Source organism: Haliotis rufescens, unplaced genomic scaffold, assembly GCF_023055435.1.
Source record: "Haliotis rufescens isolate VD_foot unplaced genomic scaffold, xgHalRufe1.0.p SCAF_13, whole genome shotgun sequence".
Taxonomy (NCBI): Eukaryota; Metazoa; Mollusca; class Gastropoda; order Lepetellida; family Haliotidae; genus Haliotis; species Haliotis rufescens.
Genome location: NW_025963813.1, coordinates 16,171,614 through 16,191,460, shown reverse-complemented (window position 1 = coordinate 16,191,460; position 19,847 = coordinate 16,171,614). Strand labels below are relative to the sequence as shown.

The window sequence follows — 19,847 nt, the reverse complement described above, 5'->3', positions numbered from 1 at the left end:
AAGTGTCCTGACAGAAGAGTTACAACTATAACAAATAATATTTATCTTATTTTACCTGTAAAAAAATTGAATAGTACTGATCAAGACGTTTTGTTAAATTTCCATGTACCCCATAACGCATGTGAACAAGTGGAATAAAATATTATCCGCGGTCATTGCAATAGACGATTTTCCGATATCTCTCATGTCAGTAGTTCCAGTCTTAATGTCTTTGGTCACGTGGACAAGGTGTCCCACCTCCGAGCATAAGGTCCATGGTTCGATTCCCGTCACATTTTATTGCGCATACACTTTTAACTCTGTTGTGTATCATATTCTCTGTTTGATGTTTAATGACACACTCGGTAATATTCAAAATAATAGTATAATTATATTACTGTACATATCCTCCATCATCGCCTATTGTACAATGTCATGATTGTATACTCCTAGATATGTGCCTCCTGTGTTTCTGTGTATGAGAAGAATAATTAAAATAATCTTGAAAAATAGCATAACACAAACATCCTAGGAACTTGTATTATTACACTTATATCCCCTCAATGAGTGGCATAACATCTTTAAAATATATAAATTAGAGAATAATTTTATTTTCATTTGGCTTTTGCTATTTCATAGGAAAACACTGTGTTCAGAAGTGGCCAAGATAGCTATTTAACAGAAACTTTACTCTATTATTAAACATGTCACCACCTCACGAAGGTTATGATATGATAGACATTCAAATAATACATTTGGGAGTGATATCATGGTTAGAAATTAAACATGGCAATGGGTAGTAATTACAGATAATAAGCAACACGACCATTTTTATAGGAATTGCATTTGTTTATTAGCGATCTGTATAAAAAGAAGAAATTTCCAAGACAACGCACGACCTCACACGACAAGATTGACTTTTACAGGAATCACAACATCCAAGTCCTGCCATAGCCCTCCAGGTCTCCAGTTTTAATCCCAATGGAACATTTATGTGATGCGGTGGGTCAGCAACAACCGCATAACCTCCGACTGTTGGCACAGGCACTGCAGACAGAGTGGGTGAACATTCCCCAGGCCACAATTCAGGACATGGTTGCTTCTGTGAGACGACGGTGCCAGACAGTTTTGAACTCGAATGGTGGCCATACAAGATATTGAGAACAGAGAACCTTCACCTTGAAAATCACCTTTTCCATGTGTGCCTTATGAAACCAGGGTCTCAGACGTTTACCACTTTGGTGAATATGGGATTCAAACCCACGATCATAGTATTCTGGCGTGCCTAAGGGACACAACTCTGCACAGTGCATTCCGGCGGCCTAGACGACTGAGCCTCCCGTTACCCCTAAATAGGCATGAAAAGTTGGACATATTCCAATGCCTCAAAATTTAGAAAATCGAAAACAACCAAAAGCGTCAGAACACAAGACATGAGAGAAAAGTAGGGAGTAAGTTGGGGCCTGTTGCAAGGTATATGTACATACGATGTAGGAAAAGTAGGAGATCACAGAAAAAGTCGCGGGTTAGTGGACTAGCTGAGGCTGTGAAAATGTTTTTTTAAGGATTTATTTTTTGTCTCGGGTATCCCTGATTGTCCTCAACCCGCCTTCAGGAGATGGGACTGTGGCTGATGCTTACTGATTTTACGACTGCTTCCTCCAGTCCTTCTTCATCGCCTTCAGTTACACGTTAACTCTCTTCACCACGCTGGCCGTTTGGGTGGTCTTGTGGTTAAAGCGTTCGCTCGTCACGGGGGTTCGATTCCTCGCATGGGTACAATGTGTGATGGTCATTTCTGGTGTCCCCCGCTGTGATATTACTGGAATATTGCTAAAAGCGACGTAAAACAATATTCACCTCATCTCAGAAGCTGGGACTGTGGCGGACGATCACTGATTTTACGACTGCTTTCCCCGGTCCTTCTTCATCACACTCTTCACCAAGCTTTCCACCTTTCCTCTCTCTTCCTCCTTCATCTGTAGACAAGTTGAGTGTAACCTGTAAATCGTTACTACTGATAGACAACCGAATATCATCTTACGTCTCACATAATTCTACGTCCTTATAGCTAACTGAATAGCATCGTAAATCTCATTATATTATTCTACGTCTTTATAAGTAACTGAAGAACTGACATGACACGCCTTTAGTTACACATGACATGTCATCAGTTAGACGTGACACGCCTTTAATTAGACATGACATGCATTTAGTTAGACATGACACGTCTTTAGTTAGACATGACACGCATGTATTTAACATGACACACCTTAAGTTAAAAATGACACACGCTTTAGTTAAACATGACACACGCCTTCAGTCAAACATGACACGCCGTTAGTTAGACATGATACGCCTTGAGTTAGACATGATACGCCTTGGGTGATAGACATGACACGTCTTTAGTTAGACATGATACGCATGTATTTAACGTGAAACGCCTTTAGTTACACATGACACGCCTTTAGTTAGACATGATACGCCTTGAGTGATAGACATAACACGCATTTAGTTAGACATGACACGTCTTTAGTTAGACATGATACGCATGTATTTAACGTGACACGCCTTTAGTTACACATGACACGCCATTAGTTAGAAATGACACACGCCTTCAGTCAAACATGACACGCATTTAGTAAGACATGACACGTTTTGAGTCAGACATGACACGCATTTAGTTAGACATGACACGCCTGTAGTTAAACGTGGTACGCCTTCAATTAGACATGACACACATTTAGTTAAACGTGACACGCATTAAGTTAGACATGATACGCCTTTGGTTAGACATGACACGCATTTATTTAAACGTGACACGTCTTTAGTTACACGAAATGCCTTAAGTCAAACATGACACACGCTTTAGTTAAACATGACTCATGCCTTTAGTCAAACACGAGACACGAAGTTAGTTAGATATGACACGTCTTTAGTTAGACATGACACGCCTTGAGTTAGACATGACACATCTTTAGTTAAATATGGCATGCCTTTGGTTTCACATGACACGCCTTTAGCTAGACCTGACACGCCTTTTGTTATACATGACTCGTGTTCAGTTAGACATGACACGCCTTCCGTTGGACATAACACGTGTTTAGTCAAACATGACACATGAAGTTAGTTAGATATGACACGTCTTTAGTTAGACATGACACGCCTTTAGTTAGACATGACACGTGTTACGTTAGACATGACAGTCACGCATTTAGTTAAACATAACATGCCTTTCGTTCAACATTTACTCAGGCAAGACACGCCTTCAGTCATGACACGCCTTTAGTTAGACAAGACACGCATTTTGTTTGACATGACACGCATTTTGTTACACATGACACGCCTCTTGTTGCACATGACACGCCTTGAGTTAGACATGAAACGACTTTCCTTGGAAATGTGTGTTTGTCTGTTTGTTGATTAATGCCGCACTCAGCAATAGTCCAGCTTTATGACGGCGGTCTGTAAATAATCGAGTCTGGACCAGACAATCCAGTGTTTGACATCAGGAGCAAGGATCCACGCAATTGGGATACGATGACAGGCATCAACCATGTCAGCGAGCCTGACCATCCGATCCCGTTAGTCGCTTCTTACGACAAGCACAGTCGCTTTTTGGGGGCAAGCATGGGTTCCTGAAGAAACGACACGCCTTAAGTTAGACATGGCACGCCTTTAGTTAGACATGACACGGCTTTAGACATGCATGACACGCCTTTAGTTCGACTTGAAACGCCTTGAAGAGAATTTAGGCTGTGCGTTTTAGCTTTGATGAGATTCGAATTCAGAATAAATTATCAACATAGGACAACTTTGTTGTTACAATCAAAAGCAATGATTAGACAATATGAAAACAAATCACAATATCTTTTTAGTTGATCATACATTTTATTCAAAAGACAGATGAATATATCAGTTTACATGAAAATATTGACATATATACATTTGAGAATGAATTTATATTTTGTTGTTAAAAATCAAATAGTTCAAACTGGTCGAAAAGGTACAGATTGAGAAGGCTTTGGTAGAAGGACTGTTGTTGCTGCTGCTGCTGCTGTTGCTGTTGCTGCTGCTGCTGTTGAATGGGAATGGCTGTAAAAAAGGTCAAATGGGCAAATCAAAAACCATGTTGTGCCTATGCTATAAGCTTATATTGTGTCGACCTTTTGGTATAGAGTTTTGGTTTGTTGGTATTCCGGGCAGTATTTGACATTGTGTTTGTCACACACGCCAACTGACACCTGGAATCTGGTGTTTAATGGATGGACATTCGCCCCGACCCAACCCCAAATATGTAGTGATCAATGTTGTTTTCAGTGACATCAACGAAAAGCGATGCAAGTGTTGAACGAGACGAACGCCTAGACTCTGAAAATATATAGGGGCGGTCGGGTAGCCTAGTGGTTAAAGCGTTCGCTCGTCACGCCGAAGACCCGGGTTCGATTCCCGACATGGGTACAATGTGTGAAGCCCATTTCTGGTGTCCCCCGCCGTGATATTGCTGGAATATTGCTAAAAGCGGCGTAAAACCTTACTCACTTACTCACTCACTGAAAATATATAAATTTGATGGAAACAAACAACTCCATTTAAAATGAAAAGGAGCCCCATTGAGACGGGAGTTTCAGAACCTTTAGAAAATCCAGACTTGCCTCATTTGGAGCCAAATATCTATCTCCGATAGGGGCTGAGCGGAAGGAAACATCATATGGTTCAGGGACTGAGACAGTCTGTCTTACTTACAGACCTTGATACAAATATATATCAAATACAGCCCATGCAGGTCTGTAATGTTTGGCAAGTCTAGATAACTGCATTATCTGAAAATGAAGAGAGTCACTGGGCTCCCTTTTATTATATTTTTATTAAGATAATTGAACAACTGTTTTTTTTCTGTACGATATGTTCATTTCAGAGACTAGATGTTAGTAAGGGCTGGGTGGAAGGAAGCATAATATGGTCCAGGGACTGAGAGACAGTCTAGTGTTGGACGTATGACACTTACATATACAGGTCTTGTTGTCGAAGGATGACAGGGCCACGTTGGGGTTGCACATACAGTAATAGGAGCCGGCCGGGGTGTTGACACACCTCCCGCTGGGGACAGAGGTGCGGAGGTAGGGGTCAAAACTCACCCCACAGATGTACGTGTTGCCGTAACACTCGTCAATATCTGCAACAACAAAATATGCAAGTTCTACTTGAACCACAGATACAACAGTACAAAAATAATCATGTTTTGTCTACAGCTTTCTTTCAATATTTGATTGGCGCTTCGATGTTGGTAGATCCAAGGATCAATACTTCTGTATTGCTTCAAGACGTCTCGTGCTTGCATGAAGGATCAAATGCCATCAGGAACAATATAAACTGTTATCCAGAAATGTTTGAAGACTTCAGATTTCCCTCGATATTATATCCATATTCTGCATCGTGATATTCATTCTGAGTTGACAGAATTAAGTAATGTTGTTCGACACCATATCTCGACTTTTTCTTGTTTAAGTCAACGATCCAGGCCGTTATTGTAGATGACACACAAACAACCAGGTCCCAGCTTGTACCCACCCGATCATAAGTCCAGTCGGCAAATACAACATGTAAACATATACGTACCACGGGTTGTGTGAAGCACTGTGTGGAACTTTCTGACAATACAAAATTCATAACTGAAAACCACTTGTAATTCCTTTGTATTATATTTTGGTCAGTTGTTTAATGGAAAGGTGGAGTCTGTGACTTACTGAAGCAGACGTTTTGGGTTTGTTGGTCAGTTGTTAAATGGAAAGGTGAAGTCTGTGACTAACTGAAGCAGACGTTTGGGTTTGTTGGTCAGTTGTTAAATGGAAGGTGATGTCTGTGACTTACCGAAGCAGACGTTTGGGTTTGTTGGTCAGTTGTTAAATGGAAAGGTGAAGTCTGTGACTAACTGAAGCAGACGTTTGGGTTTGTTGGTCAGTTGTTAAATGGAAGGTGAAGTCTGTGACTAACTGAAGCAGACGTTTGGGTTATTGGTCAGTTGTTAAATGGAAGGTGATGTCTGTGACTAACTGAAGCAGACGTTTTGGGTTTGTTGGTCAGTTGTTAAATGGAAAGGTGAAGTCTGTGACTAACTGAAGCAGACGTTTGGGTTATTGGTCAGTTGTTAAATGGAAGGTGAAGTCTGTGACTTACCGAAGCAGACGTTTGGGTTTGTTGGTCAGTTTTTTAAATGGAAGGTGAAGTCTGTGACTTACCGAAGCAGACGTTTGGGTCGGCAGCGGTCAACTGGAAGCCGGGGATGCAGCTGCACGTGGGGACAGCAACAGCTGGAGGCAGGATGCAGACGCCATTCAGGCAGCCAGCAGTGTCGCACCGGGCTGAAAACGACAGGAGGGGCAATCTCAACTCAGTTTGCATCTTTGGTTCTTGACGACAAAGCTTTCACAAAGACGTCTGTCGTACGATCATTCCATCAAGTGAGGCTACCAGTTTTTAAAATTAACATCAAAATAGACAAGAAAATATGCAATGTTTTTTGCCCTCAAACATATGTAACTTTGTTTGTTTGTTGTTAACGCCACACTCTGCAATATTCCATCTATGTGACGATCGTCTGTAAATAATCGAGTCTGGACCAGACAATCCAGTGTTTGACATCACGAGCATCGATCCACGCAATTGGGATACGATGACATGCATCAACCAAGTCAGCGAGCCTGACCACCTGATCCCGTAAGTCGCATTTTACGGCAAGTATGTGTTGCAGAAGACCTATTCTACACCGGATCTTCACAGGGTCAGCACTAGGCTCCTCAAAGATCATAGGGGGCACGGGTGGCCCTGTCGCCTAAGGTACCGCAATTCGCTGTGCAGAGATGCGTCCCTTGGGCACGCCAGAAACCTATGATTGTGGGTTCGAATCCCGGTTCGCCCCCATTATATTTCTAGGTTTGTCAGCACCATACCCGTGCTCGTGGATTTCACCGAAGTGGTAAACGTCTAAGACGTGCATCACTTCGGGCTTTCCTACCACATTAAGCTGACACGCCGTGGCACAGCTGGAATAATGTTAAAAACGGCGTAAAACCCAAATCACTCACTCACTCACAGATTATAACAGAATTATTAAGGATTGAGTTGGGAACAAAATCATGTTCATATACCCATGTAAACAAACACCCATATGAATGCTATGAGGTGCAAGACTTACTCTGAGCTTCTGTCGACGGCAGGTAGACTGCGAAGACAATGGCAAGGGCGGGTAGTGAAGCGAACATGGTGTGCAAGAGCGAGTGTCAGTCGAGTGAATGTGCAGCTATGGTAGAAAGTCAGGGGCTTATATAGCTGCCCTGTCCCAGTCCACATACAAATAAAATGTTTTGTTTTCATTCTTCTGGTTATGGAATGACAGCAAACATAGCCATAACTTTCAAATAATAATACGGAACAATAGCAATTTATCGACCACAGGTATGTGTGTCCATCCATCATTTGTTTGTACGGCTGTGATAACGCCGAGATGAGTCTCTCTTCACTGCAGGGCACAGAAAACGTCCAATGAGCGTCACGTGACACAGTGACTGACCTCCCGTTCACATTTCTTCGAGAATGTAATGTTATGACGGCCTGTGGACAGCAAAAAAACTATGCATGTTGAAGTGTCCTGACAGAAGAGTTACAACTATAACAAATAATATTTATCTTATTTTACCTGTAAAAAAATTGAATAGTACTGATCAAGACGTTTTGTTAAATTTCCATGTACCCCATAACGCATGTGAACAAGTGGAATAAAATATTATCCGCGGTCATTGCAATAGACGATTTTCCGATATCTCTCATGTCAGTAGTTCCAGTCTTAATGTCTTTGGTCACGTGGACAAGGTGTCCCACCTCCGAGCATAAGGTCCATGGTTCGATTCCCGTCACATTTTATTGCGCATACACTTTTAACTCTGTTGTGTATCATATTCTCTGTTTGATGTTTAATGACACTTTATATTCAAAATAATAGTATAATTATATTACTGTACATATCCTCCATCATCGCCTATTGTACAATGTCATGATTGTATACTCCTTGATATGTGCCTCCTGTGTTTCTGTGTATGAGAAGAATAATTAAAATAATCTTGAAAAATAGCATAACACAAACATCCTAGGAACTTGTATTATTACACTTATATCCCCTCAATGAGTGGCATAACATCTTTAAAATATATAAATTAGAGAATAATTTTATTTTCATTTGGCTTTTGCTATTTCATAGGAAAACACTGTGTTCAGAAGTGGCCAAGATAGCTATTTAACAGAAACTTTACTCTATTATTAAACATGTCACCACCTCACGAAGGTTATGATATGATAGACATTCAAATAATACATTTGGGAGTGATATCATGGTTAGAAATTAAACATGGCAATGGGTAGTAATTACAGATAATAAGCAACACGACCATTTTTATAGGAATTGCATTTTTTTATTAGCGATCTGTATAAAAAGAAGAAATTGTATTCCCCTTTAGTACCGCATTATCACTTTTATGCGCTGCTATATTTAGCTACAAATGACGGATATGGAGTCAGTAGCACTGCCATTGGCGCTCTTTGCAGAACGGAGTAAAAATAAAAAACACAAGAAGTGCAGATGATTTTACTCTTATTAAATGTTTGTCAATTAAACACATACTTAGCATGTGACAGATATAATTCTCTACGGTGTTTATCCCAGTTCTGGTCGTATCCCACTTCTGGTCGCTACAGACGTCGTGTTTACAGGCGTCGCGGGGAACGTTATGCACATAAAAGTATCCAGGAAGGGGACAGATTTGGTGGTGGTAGTGTGATAATGTAGGCAGACATCTCCTGCACTGGTAGAACTGACTTGGTACGAGTTCTTGGGAATTTAATGACACAACGTTACACGGATAAGATTCTCCGGCAACACGTCCTTTCCGCAATGCAACAAGCGAACGTCATTTTCCAAGACAACGCACGACCTCACACGACAAGATTGACGTTTTACAGGAATCACAACATCCAAGTCCTGCCATGGCCCTCCAGGTCTCCAGTGTTAATCCCAATGGAACATTTATGTGATGCGGTGGGTCAGCAACAACCGCATAACCTCCGACTGTTGGCACAGGCACTGCAGACAGAGTGGGTGAACATTCCCCAGGCCACAATTCAGGACATGGTTGCTTCTGTGAGACGACGGTGCCAGACAGTTTTGAACTCGAATGGTGGCCATTTCACCTTGAAAATCACCTTTTCCATGTGTGCCTTATGAAACCAGGGTCTCAGACGTTTACCACTTTGGTGAATATGGGATTCAAACCCACGATCATAGTATTCTGGCGTGCCTAAGGGACACAACTCTGCACAGTGCATTCCGGCGGCCTAGACGACTGAGCCTCCCGTTACCCCGAAATAGGCATGAAAAGTTGGACATATTCCAATGCCTCAAAATTTAGAAAATCGAAAACAACCAAAAGCGTCAGAACACAAGACATGAGAGAAAAGTAGGGAGTAAGTTGGGGCCTGTTGCAAGGTATATGTACATACGATGTACGAAAAGTAGGAGATCACAGAAAAAGTCGCGGGTTAGTGGACTAGCTGAGGCTGTGAAAATGTTTTTTTAAGGATTTATTTTTTGTCTCGGGTATCCCTGATTGTCCTCAACCCGTCTTCAGGAGATGGGACTGTGGCTGATACTTACTGATTTTACGACTGCTTCCTCCAGTCCTTCTTCATCGCCTTCAGTTACACGTTAACTCTCTTCACCACGCTGGCCGTTTGGGTGGTCTTGTGGTTAAAGCGTTCGCTCGTCACGGGGGTTCGATTCCTCGCATGGGTACAATGTGTGATGGTCATTTCTGGTGTCCCCCGCTGTGATATTACTGGAATATTGCTAAAAGCGACGTAAAACAATATTCACCTCATCTCAGAAGCTGGGACTGTGGCGGCCGATCACTGATTTTACGACTGCTTTCCCCGGTCCTTCTTCATCACACTCTTCACCAAGCTTTCCACCTTTCCTCTCTCTTCCTCCTTCATCTGTAGACAAGTTGAGTGTAACCTGTAAAACGTTACTATTGATAGACAACCGAATATCATCTTACGTCTCACATAATTCTACGTCCTTATAGCTAACTGAATAGCATCGTAAATCTCATTATATTATTCTACGTCTTTATAAGTAACTGAAGAACTGACATGACACGCCTTCAGTTACACATGGCATGTCATTAGTTAGACGTGACACGCCTTTAATTAGACATGACATGCATTTAGTTAGACATGACACGTCTTTAGTTAGACATGACACGCATGTATTTAACATAACACACCTTAAGTTAAAAATGACACACGCTTTAGTTAAACATGACACACGCCTTCAGTCAAACATGACACGCCGTTAGTTAGACATGATACGCCTTGAGTTAGACATGATACGCCTTGGGTGATAGACATGACACGTCTTTAGTTAGACATGATACGCATGTATTTAACGTGACACGCCTTTAGTTACACATGACACGCCTTTAGTTAGACATGATACGCCTTGAGTGATAGACATAACACGCAATTAGTTAGACATGACACGTGTTTAGTTAGACATGATACGCATGTATTTAACGTGACACGCCTTTAGTTACACATGACACGCCATTAGTTAGAAATGACACACGCCTTCAGTCAAACATGACACGCATTTAGTTAGACATGACACGTTTTGAGTCAGACATGACACGCATTTAGTTAGACATGACACGCCTGTAGTTAAACGTGGTACGCCTTCAATTAGACATGACACACATTTAGTTAAACGTGACACGCATTAAGTTAGACATGATACGCCTTTGGTTAGACATGACACGCATTTATTTAAACGTGACACGTCTTTAGTTACACGAAATGCCTTAAGTCAAACATGACACACGCTTTAGTTAAACATGACTCATGCCTTTAGTCAAACACGAGACACGAAGTTAGTTAGATATGACACGTCTTTAGTTAGACATGACACGCCTTGAGTTAGACATGACACATCTTTAGTTAAATATGGCATGCCTTTGGTTTCACATGACACGCCTTTAGCTAGACCTGACACGCCTTTTGTTATACATGACTCGTGTTCAGTTAGACATGACACGCCTTCCGTTGGACATAACACGTGTTTAGTCAAACATGACAAATGAAGTTAGTTAGATATGACACGTCTTTAGTTAGACATGACACGCCTTTAGTTAGACATGACACGTGTTACGTTAGACATGACAGTCACGCATTTAGTTAAACATAACATGCCTTTCGTTCAACATTTACTCAGGCAAGACACGCCTTCAGTCATGGCACGCCTTTAGTTAGACAAGACACGCATTTTGTTTGACATGACACGCATTTTGTTACACATGACACGCCTCTTGTTGCACATGACACGCCTTGAGTTAGACATGAAACGACTTTCCTTGGAAATGTGTGTTTGTCTGTTTGTTGATTAATGCCGCACTCAGCAATAGTCCAGCTTTATGACGGCGGTCTGTAAATAATCGAGTCTGGACCAGACAATCCAGTGTTTGACATCAGGAGCAACGATCCACGCAATTGGGATACGATGACAGGCATCAACCATGTCAGCGAGCCTGACCATCCGATCCCGTTAGTCGCTTCTTACGACAAGCACAGTCGCTTTTTGGGGGCAAGCATGGGTTCCTGAAGAAACGACACGCCTTAAGTTAGACATGGCACGCCTTTAGTTAGACATGACACGGCTTTAGACATGCATGACACGCCTTTAGTTCGACTTGAAACGCCTTGAAGAGAATTTAGGCTGTGCGTTTTAGCTTTGATGAGATTCGAATTCAGAATAAATTATCAACATAGGACAACTTTGTTGTTACAATCAAAAGCAATGATTAGACAATATGAAAACAAATCACAATATCTTTTTAGTTGATCATACATTTTATTCAAAAGACAGATGAATATATCAGTTTACATGAAAATATTGACATATATACATTTGAGAATGAATTTATATTTTGTTGTTAAAAATCAAATAGTTCAAACTGGTCGAAAAGGTACAGATTGAGAAGGCTTTGGTAGAAGGACTGTTGTTGCTGCTGCTGCTGCTGTTGCTGTTGCTGCTGCTGCTGTTGAATGGGAATGGCTGTAAAAAAGGTCAAATGGGCAAATCAAAAACCATGTTGTGCCAATGCTATAAGCTTATATTGTGTCGACCTTTTGGTATAGAGTTTTGGTTTGTTGGTATTCCGGGCAGTATTTGACATTGTGTTTGTCACACACGCCAACTGACACCTGGAATCTGGTGTTTAATGGATGGACATTCGCCCCGACCCAACCCCAAATATGTAGTGATCAATGTTGTTTTCAGTGACATCAACGAAAAGCGATGCAAGTGTTGAACGAGACGAACGCCTAGACTCTGAAAATATATGGGGGCGGTCGGGTAGCCTAGTGGTTAAAGCGTTCGCTCGTCACGCCGAAGACCCGGGTTCGATTCCCGACATGGGTACAATGTGTGAAGCCCATTTCTGGTGTCCCCCGCCGTGATATTGCTGGAATATTGCTAAAAGCGGCGTAAAACCTTACTCACTTACTCACTCACTGAAAATATATAAATTTGATGGAAACAAACAACTCCATTTAAAATGAAAAGGAGCCCCATTGAGACGGGAGTTTCAGAACCTTTAGAAAATCCAGACTTGCCTCATTTGGAGCCAAATATCTATCTCCGATAGGGGCTGAGCGGAAGGAAACATCATATGGTTCAGGGACTGAGACAGTCTGTCTTACTTACAGACCTTGATACAAATATATATCAAATACAGCCCATGCAGGTCTGTAATGTTTGGCAAGTCTAGATAACTGCATTATCTGAAAATGAAGAGAGTCACTGGGCTCCCTTTTATTATATTTTTATTAAGATAATTGAACAACTGTTTTTTTTCTGTACGATATGTTCATTTCAGAGACTAGATGTTAGTAAGGGCTGGGTGGAAGGAAGCATAATATGGTCCAGGGACTGAGAGACAGTCTAGTGTTGGACGTATGACACTTACATATACAGGTCTTGTTGTCGAAGGATGACAGGGCCACGTTGGGGTTGCACATGCAGTAATAGGAGCCGGCCGGGGTGTTGACACACCTCCCGCTGGGGACAGAGGTGCGGAGGTAGGGGTCAAAACTCACCCCACAGATGTACGTGTTGCCGTAACACTCGTCAATATCTGCAACAACAAAATATGCAAGTTCTACTTGAACCACAGATACAACAGTACAAAAATAATCATGTTTTGTCTACAGCTTTCTTTCAATATTTGATTGGCGCTTCGATGTTGGTAGATCCAAGGATCAATACTTCTGTATTGCTTCAAGACGTCTCGTGCTTGCATGAAGGATCAAATGCCATCAGGAACAATATAAACTGTTATCCAGAAATGTTTGAAGACTTCAGATTTCCCTCGATATTATATCCATATTCTGCATCGTGATATTCATTCTGAGTTGACAGAATTAAGTAATGTTGTTCGACACCATATCTCGACTTTTTCTTGTTTAAGTCAACGATCCAGGCCGTTATTGTAGATGACACACAAACAACCAGGTCCCAGCTTGTACCCACCCAATCATAAGTCCAGTCGGCAAATACAACATGTAAACATATACGTACCACGGGTTGTGTGAAGCACTGTGTGGAACTTTCTGACAATACAAAATTCATAACTGAAAACCACTTGTAATTCCTTTGTATTATATTTTGGTCAGTTGTTTAATGGAAAGGTGGAGTCTGTGACTTACTGAAGCAGACGTTTTGGGTTTGTTGGTCAGTTGTTAAATGGAAAGGTGAAGTCTGTGACTAACTGAAGCAGACGTTTGGGTTTGTTGGTCAGTTGTTAAATGGAAGGTGATGTCTGTGACTTACCGAAGCAGACGTTTGGGTTTGTTGGTCAGTTGTTAAATGGAAAGGTGAAGTCTGTGACTAACTGAAGCAGACGTTTGGGTTTGTTGGTCAGTTGTTAAATGGAAGGTGAAGTCTGTGACTAACTGAAGCAGACGTTTGGGTTATTGGTCAGTTGTTAAATGGAAGGTGATGTCTGTGACTAACTGAAGCAGACGTTTTGGGTTTGTTGGTCAGTTGTTAAATGGAAAGGTGAAGTCTGTGACTAACTGAAGCAGACGTTTGGGTTATTGGTCAGTTGTTAAATGGAAGGTGAAGTCTGTGACTTACCGAAGCAGACGTTTGGGTTTGTTGGTCAGTTTTTTAAATGGAAGGTGAAGTCTGTGACTTACCGAAGCAGACGTTTGGGTCGGCAGCGGTCAACTGGAAGCCGGGGATGCAGCTGCACGTGGGGACAGCAACAGCTGGAGGCAGGATGCAGACGCCATTCAGGCAGCCAGCAGTGTCGCACCGGGCTGAAAACGACAGGAGGGGCAATCTCAACTCAGTTTGCATCTTTGGTTCTTGACGACAAAGCTTTCACAAAGACGTCTGTCGTACGATCATTCCATCAAGTGAGGCTACCAGTTTTTAAAATTAACATCAAAATAGACAAGAAAATATGCAATGTTTTTTGCCCTCAAACATATGTAACTTTGTTTGTTTGTTGTTAACGCCACACTCTGCAATATTCCATCTATGTGACGATCGTCTGTAAATAATCGAGTCTGGACCAGACAATCCAGTGTTTGACATCACGAGCATCGATCCACGCAATTGGGATACGATGACATGCATCAACCAAGTCAGCGAGCCTGACCACCTGATCCCGTAAGTCGCATTTTACGGCAAGTATGTGTTGCAGAAGACCTATTCTACACCGGATCTTCACAGGGTCAGCACTAGGCTCCTCAAAGATCATAGGGGGCACGGGTGGCCCTGTCGCCTAAGGTACCGCAATTCGCTGTGCAGAGATGCGTCCCTTGGGCACGCCAGAAACCTATGATTGTGGGTTCGAATCCCGGTTCGCCCCCATTATATTTCTAGGTTTGTCAGCACCATACCCGTGCTCGTGGATTTCACCGAAGTGGTAAACGTCTAAGACGTGCATCACTTCGGGCTTTCCTACCACATTAAGCTGACACGCCGTGGCACAGCTGGAATAATGTTAAAAACGGCGTAAAACCCAAATCACTCACTCACTCACAGATTATAACAGAATTATTAAGGATTGAGTTGGGAACAAAATCATGTTCATATACCCATGTAAACAAACACCCATATGAATGCTATGAGGTGCAAGACTTACTCTGAGCTTCTGTCGACGGCAGGTAGACTGCGAAGACAATGGCAAGGGCGGGTAGTGAAGCGAACATGGTGTGCAAGAGCGAGTGTCAGTCAAGTGAATGTGCAGCTTTGGTAGAAAGTCAGGGACTTATATAGCTGCCCTGTCCCAGTCCACAAACAAATAAAATGTTTTGTTTTCATTCTTCTGGTTATGGAATGACAGCAAACATAGCCATAACTTTCAAATAATAATACGGAACAATAGCAATATATCGACCACAGGTATGTGTGTCCATCCATCATTTGTTTGTACGGCTATAAACGGCTCTCGTCACTGCAGGGCACAGAAAACGTCCAATGAGCGTCACGTGACACAGTGACTGACCTCCCGTTCACATTTCTTCGAGAATGTAATGTTATGACGGCCTGTGGACAGCAAAAAAAAACTATGCATGTAGAAGTGTCCTGACAGAAGAGTTACAACTACAACAAATAATATTTATCTTATTTTACCTGTAAAATACTTGAATAGTACTGATCAAGACGTTTTGTTAAATTTCCATGTACCCTATAACGCATGTGAACAAGTGGAATAAAATATTATCGGCGGTCATTGCAATAGACGCTTTTCCGATATCTCTCATGTCAGGAGTTCAAGTCTTAACGTCTTTGTTCACGTGGACAAGGTGTCCCACCTCCAAGCAGAAGGTCCATGGTTCGATTCCCGTCACATTTTATTGCGCATACACTGGCGCTCAACGTCGGTCTGACCACGTCACAAGCAAGTTGTACCTCAGTTGCCTACCTTGTGAGTGAGTTGTTGTTTGTTGTTTAATTCTGCACTCAGCTTTTTCACGGCAGTCTGGAAATAATCGAGTCTGGACCAGACAATCCAGTGATAGATACCATGAGCATCGATCCATGCAATTGGGATACGACAAGTCATCGAGCCTGTCCACCCGATCCCATTAGTCGTCTTTTACGACAAGTACAGTTGCTTTTTACCTCAAGCATGGGTTCCTGGAGGCCTATCCAACCCCGGATCTATCCAACACCGGAGTGAGCGTGTGCGTGTGTGGGTGTGTGGGTAATTGTGTATGTGGATAAGTGAGTGAGTGGGTGGGTGGTTGCATGTAGGTGGGTGGGTGGGTAATGGTGAATGTGGATGAGTGAGTGAGTGTGTGGGTGTGTGGGTAATTGTGTATGTGGATGAGTGTGTGAGTGGGTGGGTGGTTGCATGTAGGTGGATGTGTGGGTAATTGTGTATGTGGATGAGCGAGTGAGTGGGTGGGTGTTTGGGTAATTGTGTATGTGGATAAGCGAGTGAGTGGGTGGGTGGTTGCATGTCGGTGGGTGGATGAGCGAGTGAGTGGGTGGGTGGGTGGGTAATTGTGTATGTGGATGTGTGAGTGAGTGGGTGGGTGGGTAATTAAGTATGTGGATAAGCGAGTGAGTGGGTGGGTGGGTGCATTTCGGTGGGTGGATGAGCGAGTGAGTGGGTGGGTGGGTGGGTAATTGTGTATGTGGATGTGTGAGTGAGTGGGTGGGTGGTTGCATGTAGGATGGTGTGTGGGTAATTGTGTATGTGGATGAGTGAGTGAGTGAGTGGGTGGTTGCATGTAGGTGGGTGGGTGGGTAATTGTGTATGTGGATGACTGAGTGAGTGAGTGGGTGGTTGCATGTAGGTGGGTGGGTGGGTAATTGTGTATGTGGATGAGCGAGTGAGTGGGTGGGTGTTTGGGTAATTGTGTATGTGGATGAGTGGGTGGGTGTGTGGGTAATTGTGTATGTGGATGAGTGAGTGAGTGGGTGAGTGGTTGCATGTAGGATGGTGTGTGGGTAATTGTGTATGTGGATGAGTGAGTGAGTGGGTGGGTGGTTGCATGTAGGTGGGTGGGTGGGTTATTGTGTATGTGGGTAAGTGAGTAAGTGAGTGCACGAATGAGCCATGTTATACAGGACATATAGTTTGATAAAGAAGGAACAGGGATGTTATCACCAAACAACAAACTGTCAGTTGTATACCATGCAGGTTATCACTGACAACAAACTGTCAGTTGTATACCATGCAGGTTATCACCGACAACAAACTATCAGTTGTATACAATGCAGGTTATCACCGACAACAAACTATCAGTTGTATACCATGCAGGTTATCACCAACAACAAACTGTCAGTTGTATACCATGCAGGTTATCACTGACAACAAACTGTCAGTTGTATACCATGTGGGTTATCACTGACAACAAACTGTCAGTTGTATACCATGCAGGATATCATCAACAACAAACTGTCAGTTGTATACCATGCAGGTTATCACTGACAACAAACTGTCAGTTGTATACCATGCAGGTTATCACCGACAACAAACTGTCAGTTGTATACAATGCAGGTTATCATCAACAACAAACTGCCAGTTGTATACAATGCAGGTTATCACCAACAACAAACTGTCAGTTGTATACCATGTATGTTATCACCGACAACAAACTGTCAGTTGTATACCATGCAGGTTATCACTGACAACAAACTGTCAGTTGTATACCATGCAGGTTATCACCAACAACAAACTGTCAGTTGTATACCATGCAGGTTATCACCAACAACAAACTGTCAGTTGTATACCATGTGGGTTATCACTGACAACAAACTGTCAGTTGTATACCATGTGGGTTATCACTGACAACAAACTGTCAGTTGTATACCATGCAGGATATCATCAACAACAAACTGTCAGTTGTATACCATGCAGGTTATCATCAACAACAAACTGTCAGTTGTATACCATGCAGGTTATCATCAACAACAAACTGTCAGTTGTATACCATGCAGGTTATCACCAACAACAAACTGTCAGTTGTATACCATGCAGGTTATCACTGACAACAAACTGTCAGTTGTATACCATGCAGGTTATCACTGACAACAAACTGTCAGTTGTATACCATGCAGGTTATCATCAACAACAAACTGTCAGTTGTATACCATGCAGGTTATCACCAACAACAAACTGTCAGTTGTATACCATGCAGGTTATCACTGACAACAAACTGTCAGTTGGATACCATGCAGGTTATCACTGACAACAAACTGTCAGTTGTATACCATGCAGGTTATCATCAACAACAAACTGTCAGTTGTATACCATGCAGGTTATCACCAACAACAAACTGTCAGTTGTATACCATGCAGGTTATCATCAACAACAAACTGTCAGTTGTATACCATGCAGGTTATCACCAACAACAAACTGTCAGTTGTATACCATGCAGGTTATCACTGACAACAAACTGTCAGTTGTATACCATGCAGGTTATCACCAACAAACTGTCAGTTGTATACCATGCAGGTTATCACCAAACAACAAACTGTCAGTTGTATACCATGCAGGTTATCACTGACAACAAACTATCAGTTGTATACCATGCAGGTTATCACCAACAAACTGTCAGTTGTATACCATGCAGGTTATCACTGACAACAAACTGTCAGTTGTATACCATGCAGGTAATCACCAACAACAAACTGTCAGTTGTATACCATGCAGGTTATCACCAACAACAAACTGTCAGTTGTATACCATGCAGGTTATCACTGACAACAAACTGTCAGTTGTATACCATGCAGGTAATCACCAACAACAAACTGTCAGTTGTATACCATGCAGGTTATCACCAACAACAAACTGTCAGTTGTATACCATGCAGGTTATCACTGACAACAAACTGTCAGTTGTATACCATGCAGGATATCACCAACAACAAACTGTCAGTTGTATACCATGCAGGTTATCACCAACAACAAACTGTCAGTTGTATACCATGCAGGTTATCACCAACAACAAACTGTCAGTTGTATACCATGTGGGTTATCACTGACAACAAACTGTCATTTGTATACCATGCAGGTTATCACCAACAACAAACTGTCAGTTGTATACCATGCAGGTTATCACCAACAACAAACTGTCAGTTGTATACCATGCAGGTTATCACCAACAACAAACTGTCAGTTGTATACCATGCAGGTTATCATCAACAACAAACTGTCAGTTGTATACCATGCAGGTTATCACTGACAACAAACTGTCAGTTGTATACCATGCAGGTTATCACCAACAACAAACTGTCAGTTGTATACCATGCAGGTTATCACTGACAACAAACTATCAGTTGTATACCATGCAGGTTATCACCAACAACAAACTGTCAGTTGTATACCATGCAGGTTATCATCAACAACAAACTGTCAGTTGTATACCATGCAGGTTATCACCAACAACAAACTGTCGGTTGTATACCATGCAGGTTATCACCAACAACAAACTGTCAGTTGTATACCATGCAGGTTATCATCAACAACAAAGTGTCAGTTGTATACCATGCAGGTTATCACCAACAACAAACTGTCAGTTGTATACCATGCAGGTTATCACCAACAACAAACTGTCAGTTGTATACCATGCAGGTTATCACCAACAACAAACTGTCAGTTGTATACCATGCAGGTTATCATCAACAACAAAGTGTCAGTTGTATACCATGCAGGTTATCACCAACAACAAACTGTCAGTTGGATACCATGCAGGTTATCACCAAACAACAAAGTGTCAGTTGTATACCATGCAGGTTAT

General features: G+C 42.1%; 2 protein-coding genes across 3 annotated transcripts; both read right to left on the bottom strand.

Moving 5' to 3' along the window:
• Positions 1-3,850: 3,850 nt before the first annotated feature.
• On the bottom strand, positions 3,851-7,413 carry LOC124122549. The gene is made up of 4 exons (XM_046485603.2): positions 7,175-7,413; positions 6,219-6,341; positions 4,988-5,155; positions 3,851-4,074 (listed from the first exon to the last, which is right to left on the bottom strand). The coding sequence occupies exons 1-4, from the start codon at positions 7,239-7,241 to the stop codon at positions 3,953-3,955; spliced, it is 480 nt and encodes a 159-aa protein (XP_046341559.2). The 5' UTR covers positions 7,242-7,413; the 3' UTR covers positions 3,851-3,952.
• A 4,499-nt stretch (positions 7,414-11,912) lies between these two features.
• Positions 11,913-16,398, bottom strand: LOC124122548. 2 transcript variants are annotated; one of them, XM_046485602.2, is made up of 5 exons: positions 16,020-16,398; positions 15,237-15,640; positions 14,281-14,403; positions 13,050-13,217; positions 11,913-12,136 (listed from the first exon to the last, which is right to left on the bottom strand). In XM_046485602.2, the coding sequence occupies exons 2-5, from the start codon at positions 15,301-15,303 to the stop codon at positions 12,015-12,017; spliced, it is 480 nt and encodes a 159-aa protein (XP_046341558.1). In that variant the 5' UTR covers positions 15,304-15,640; positions 16,020-16,398; the 3' UTR covers positions 11,913-12,014. The 2 variants fall into 2 exon arrangements, with proteins under 2 accessions (XP_046341558.1, XP_048250206.1); XM_048394249.1 differs by having other exon boundaries at positions 15,237-16,398.
• Positions 16,399-19,847: the final 3,449 nt, after the last annotated feature.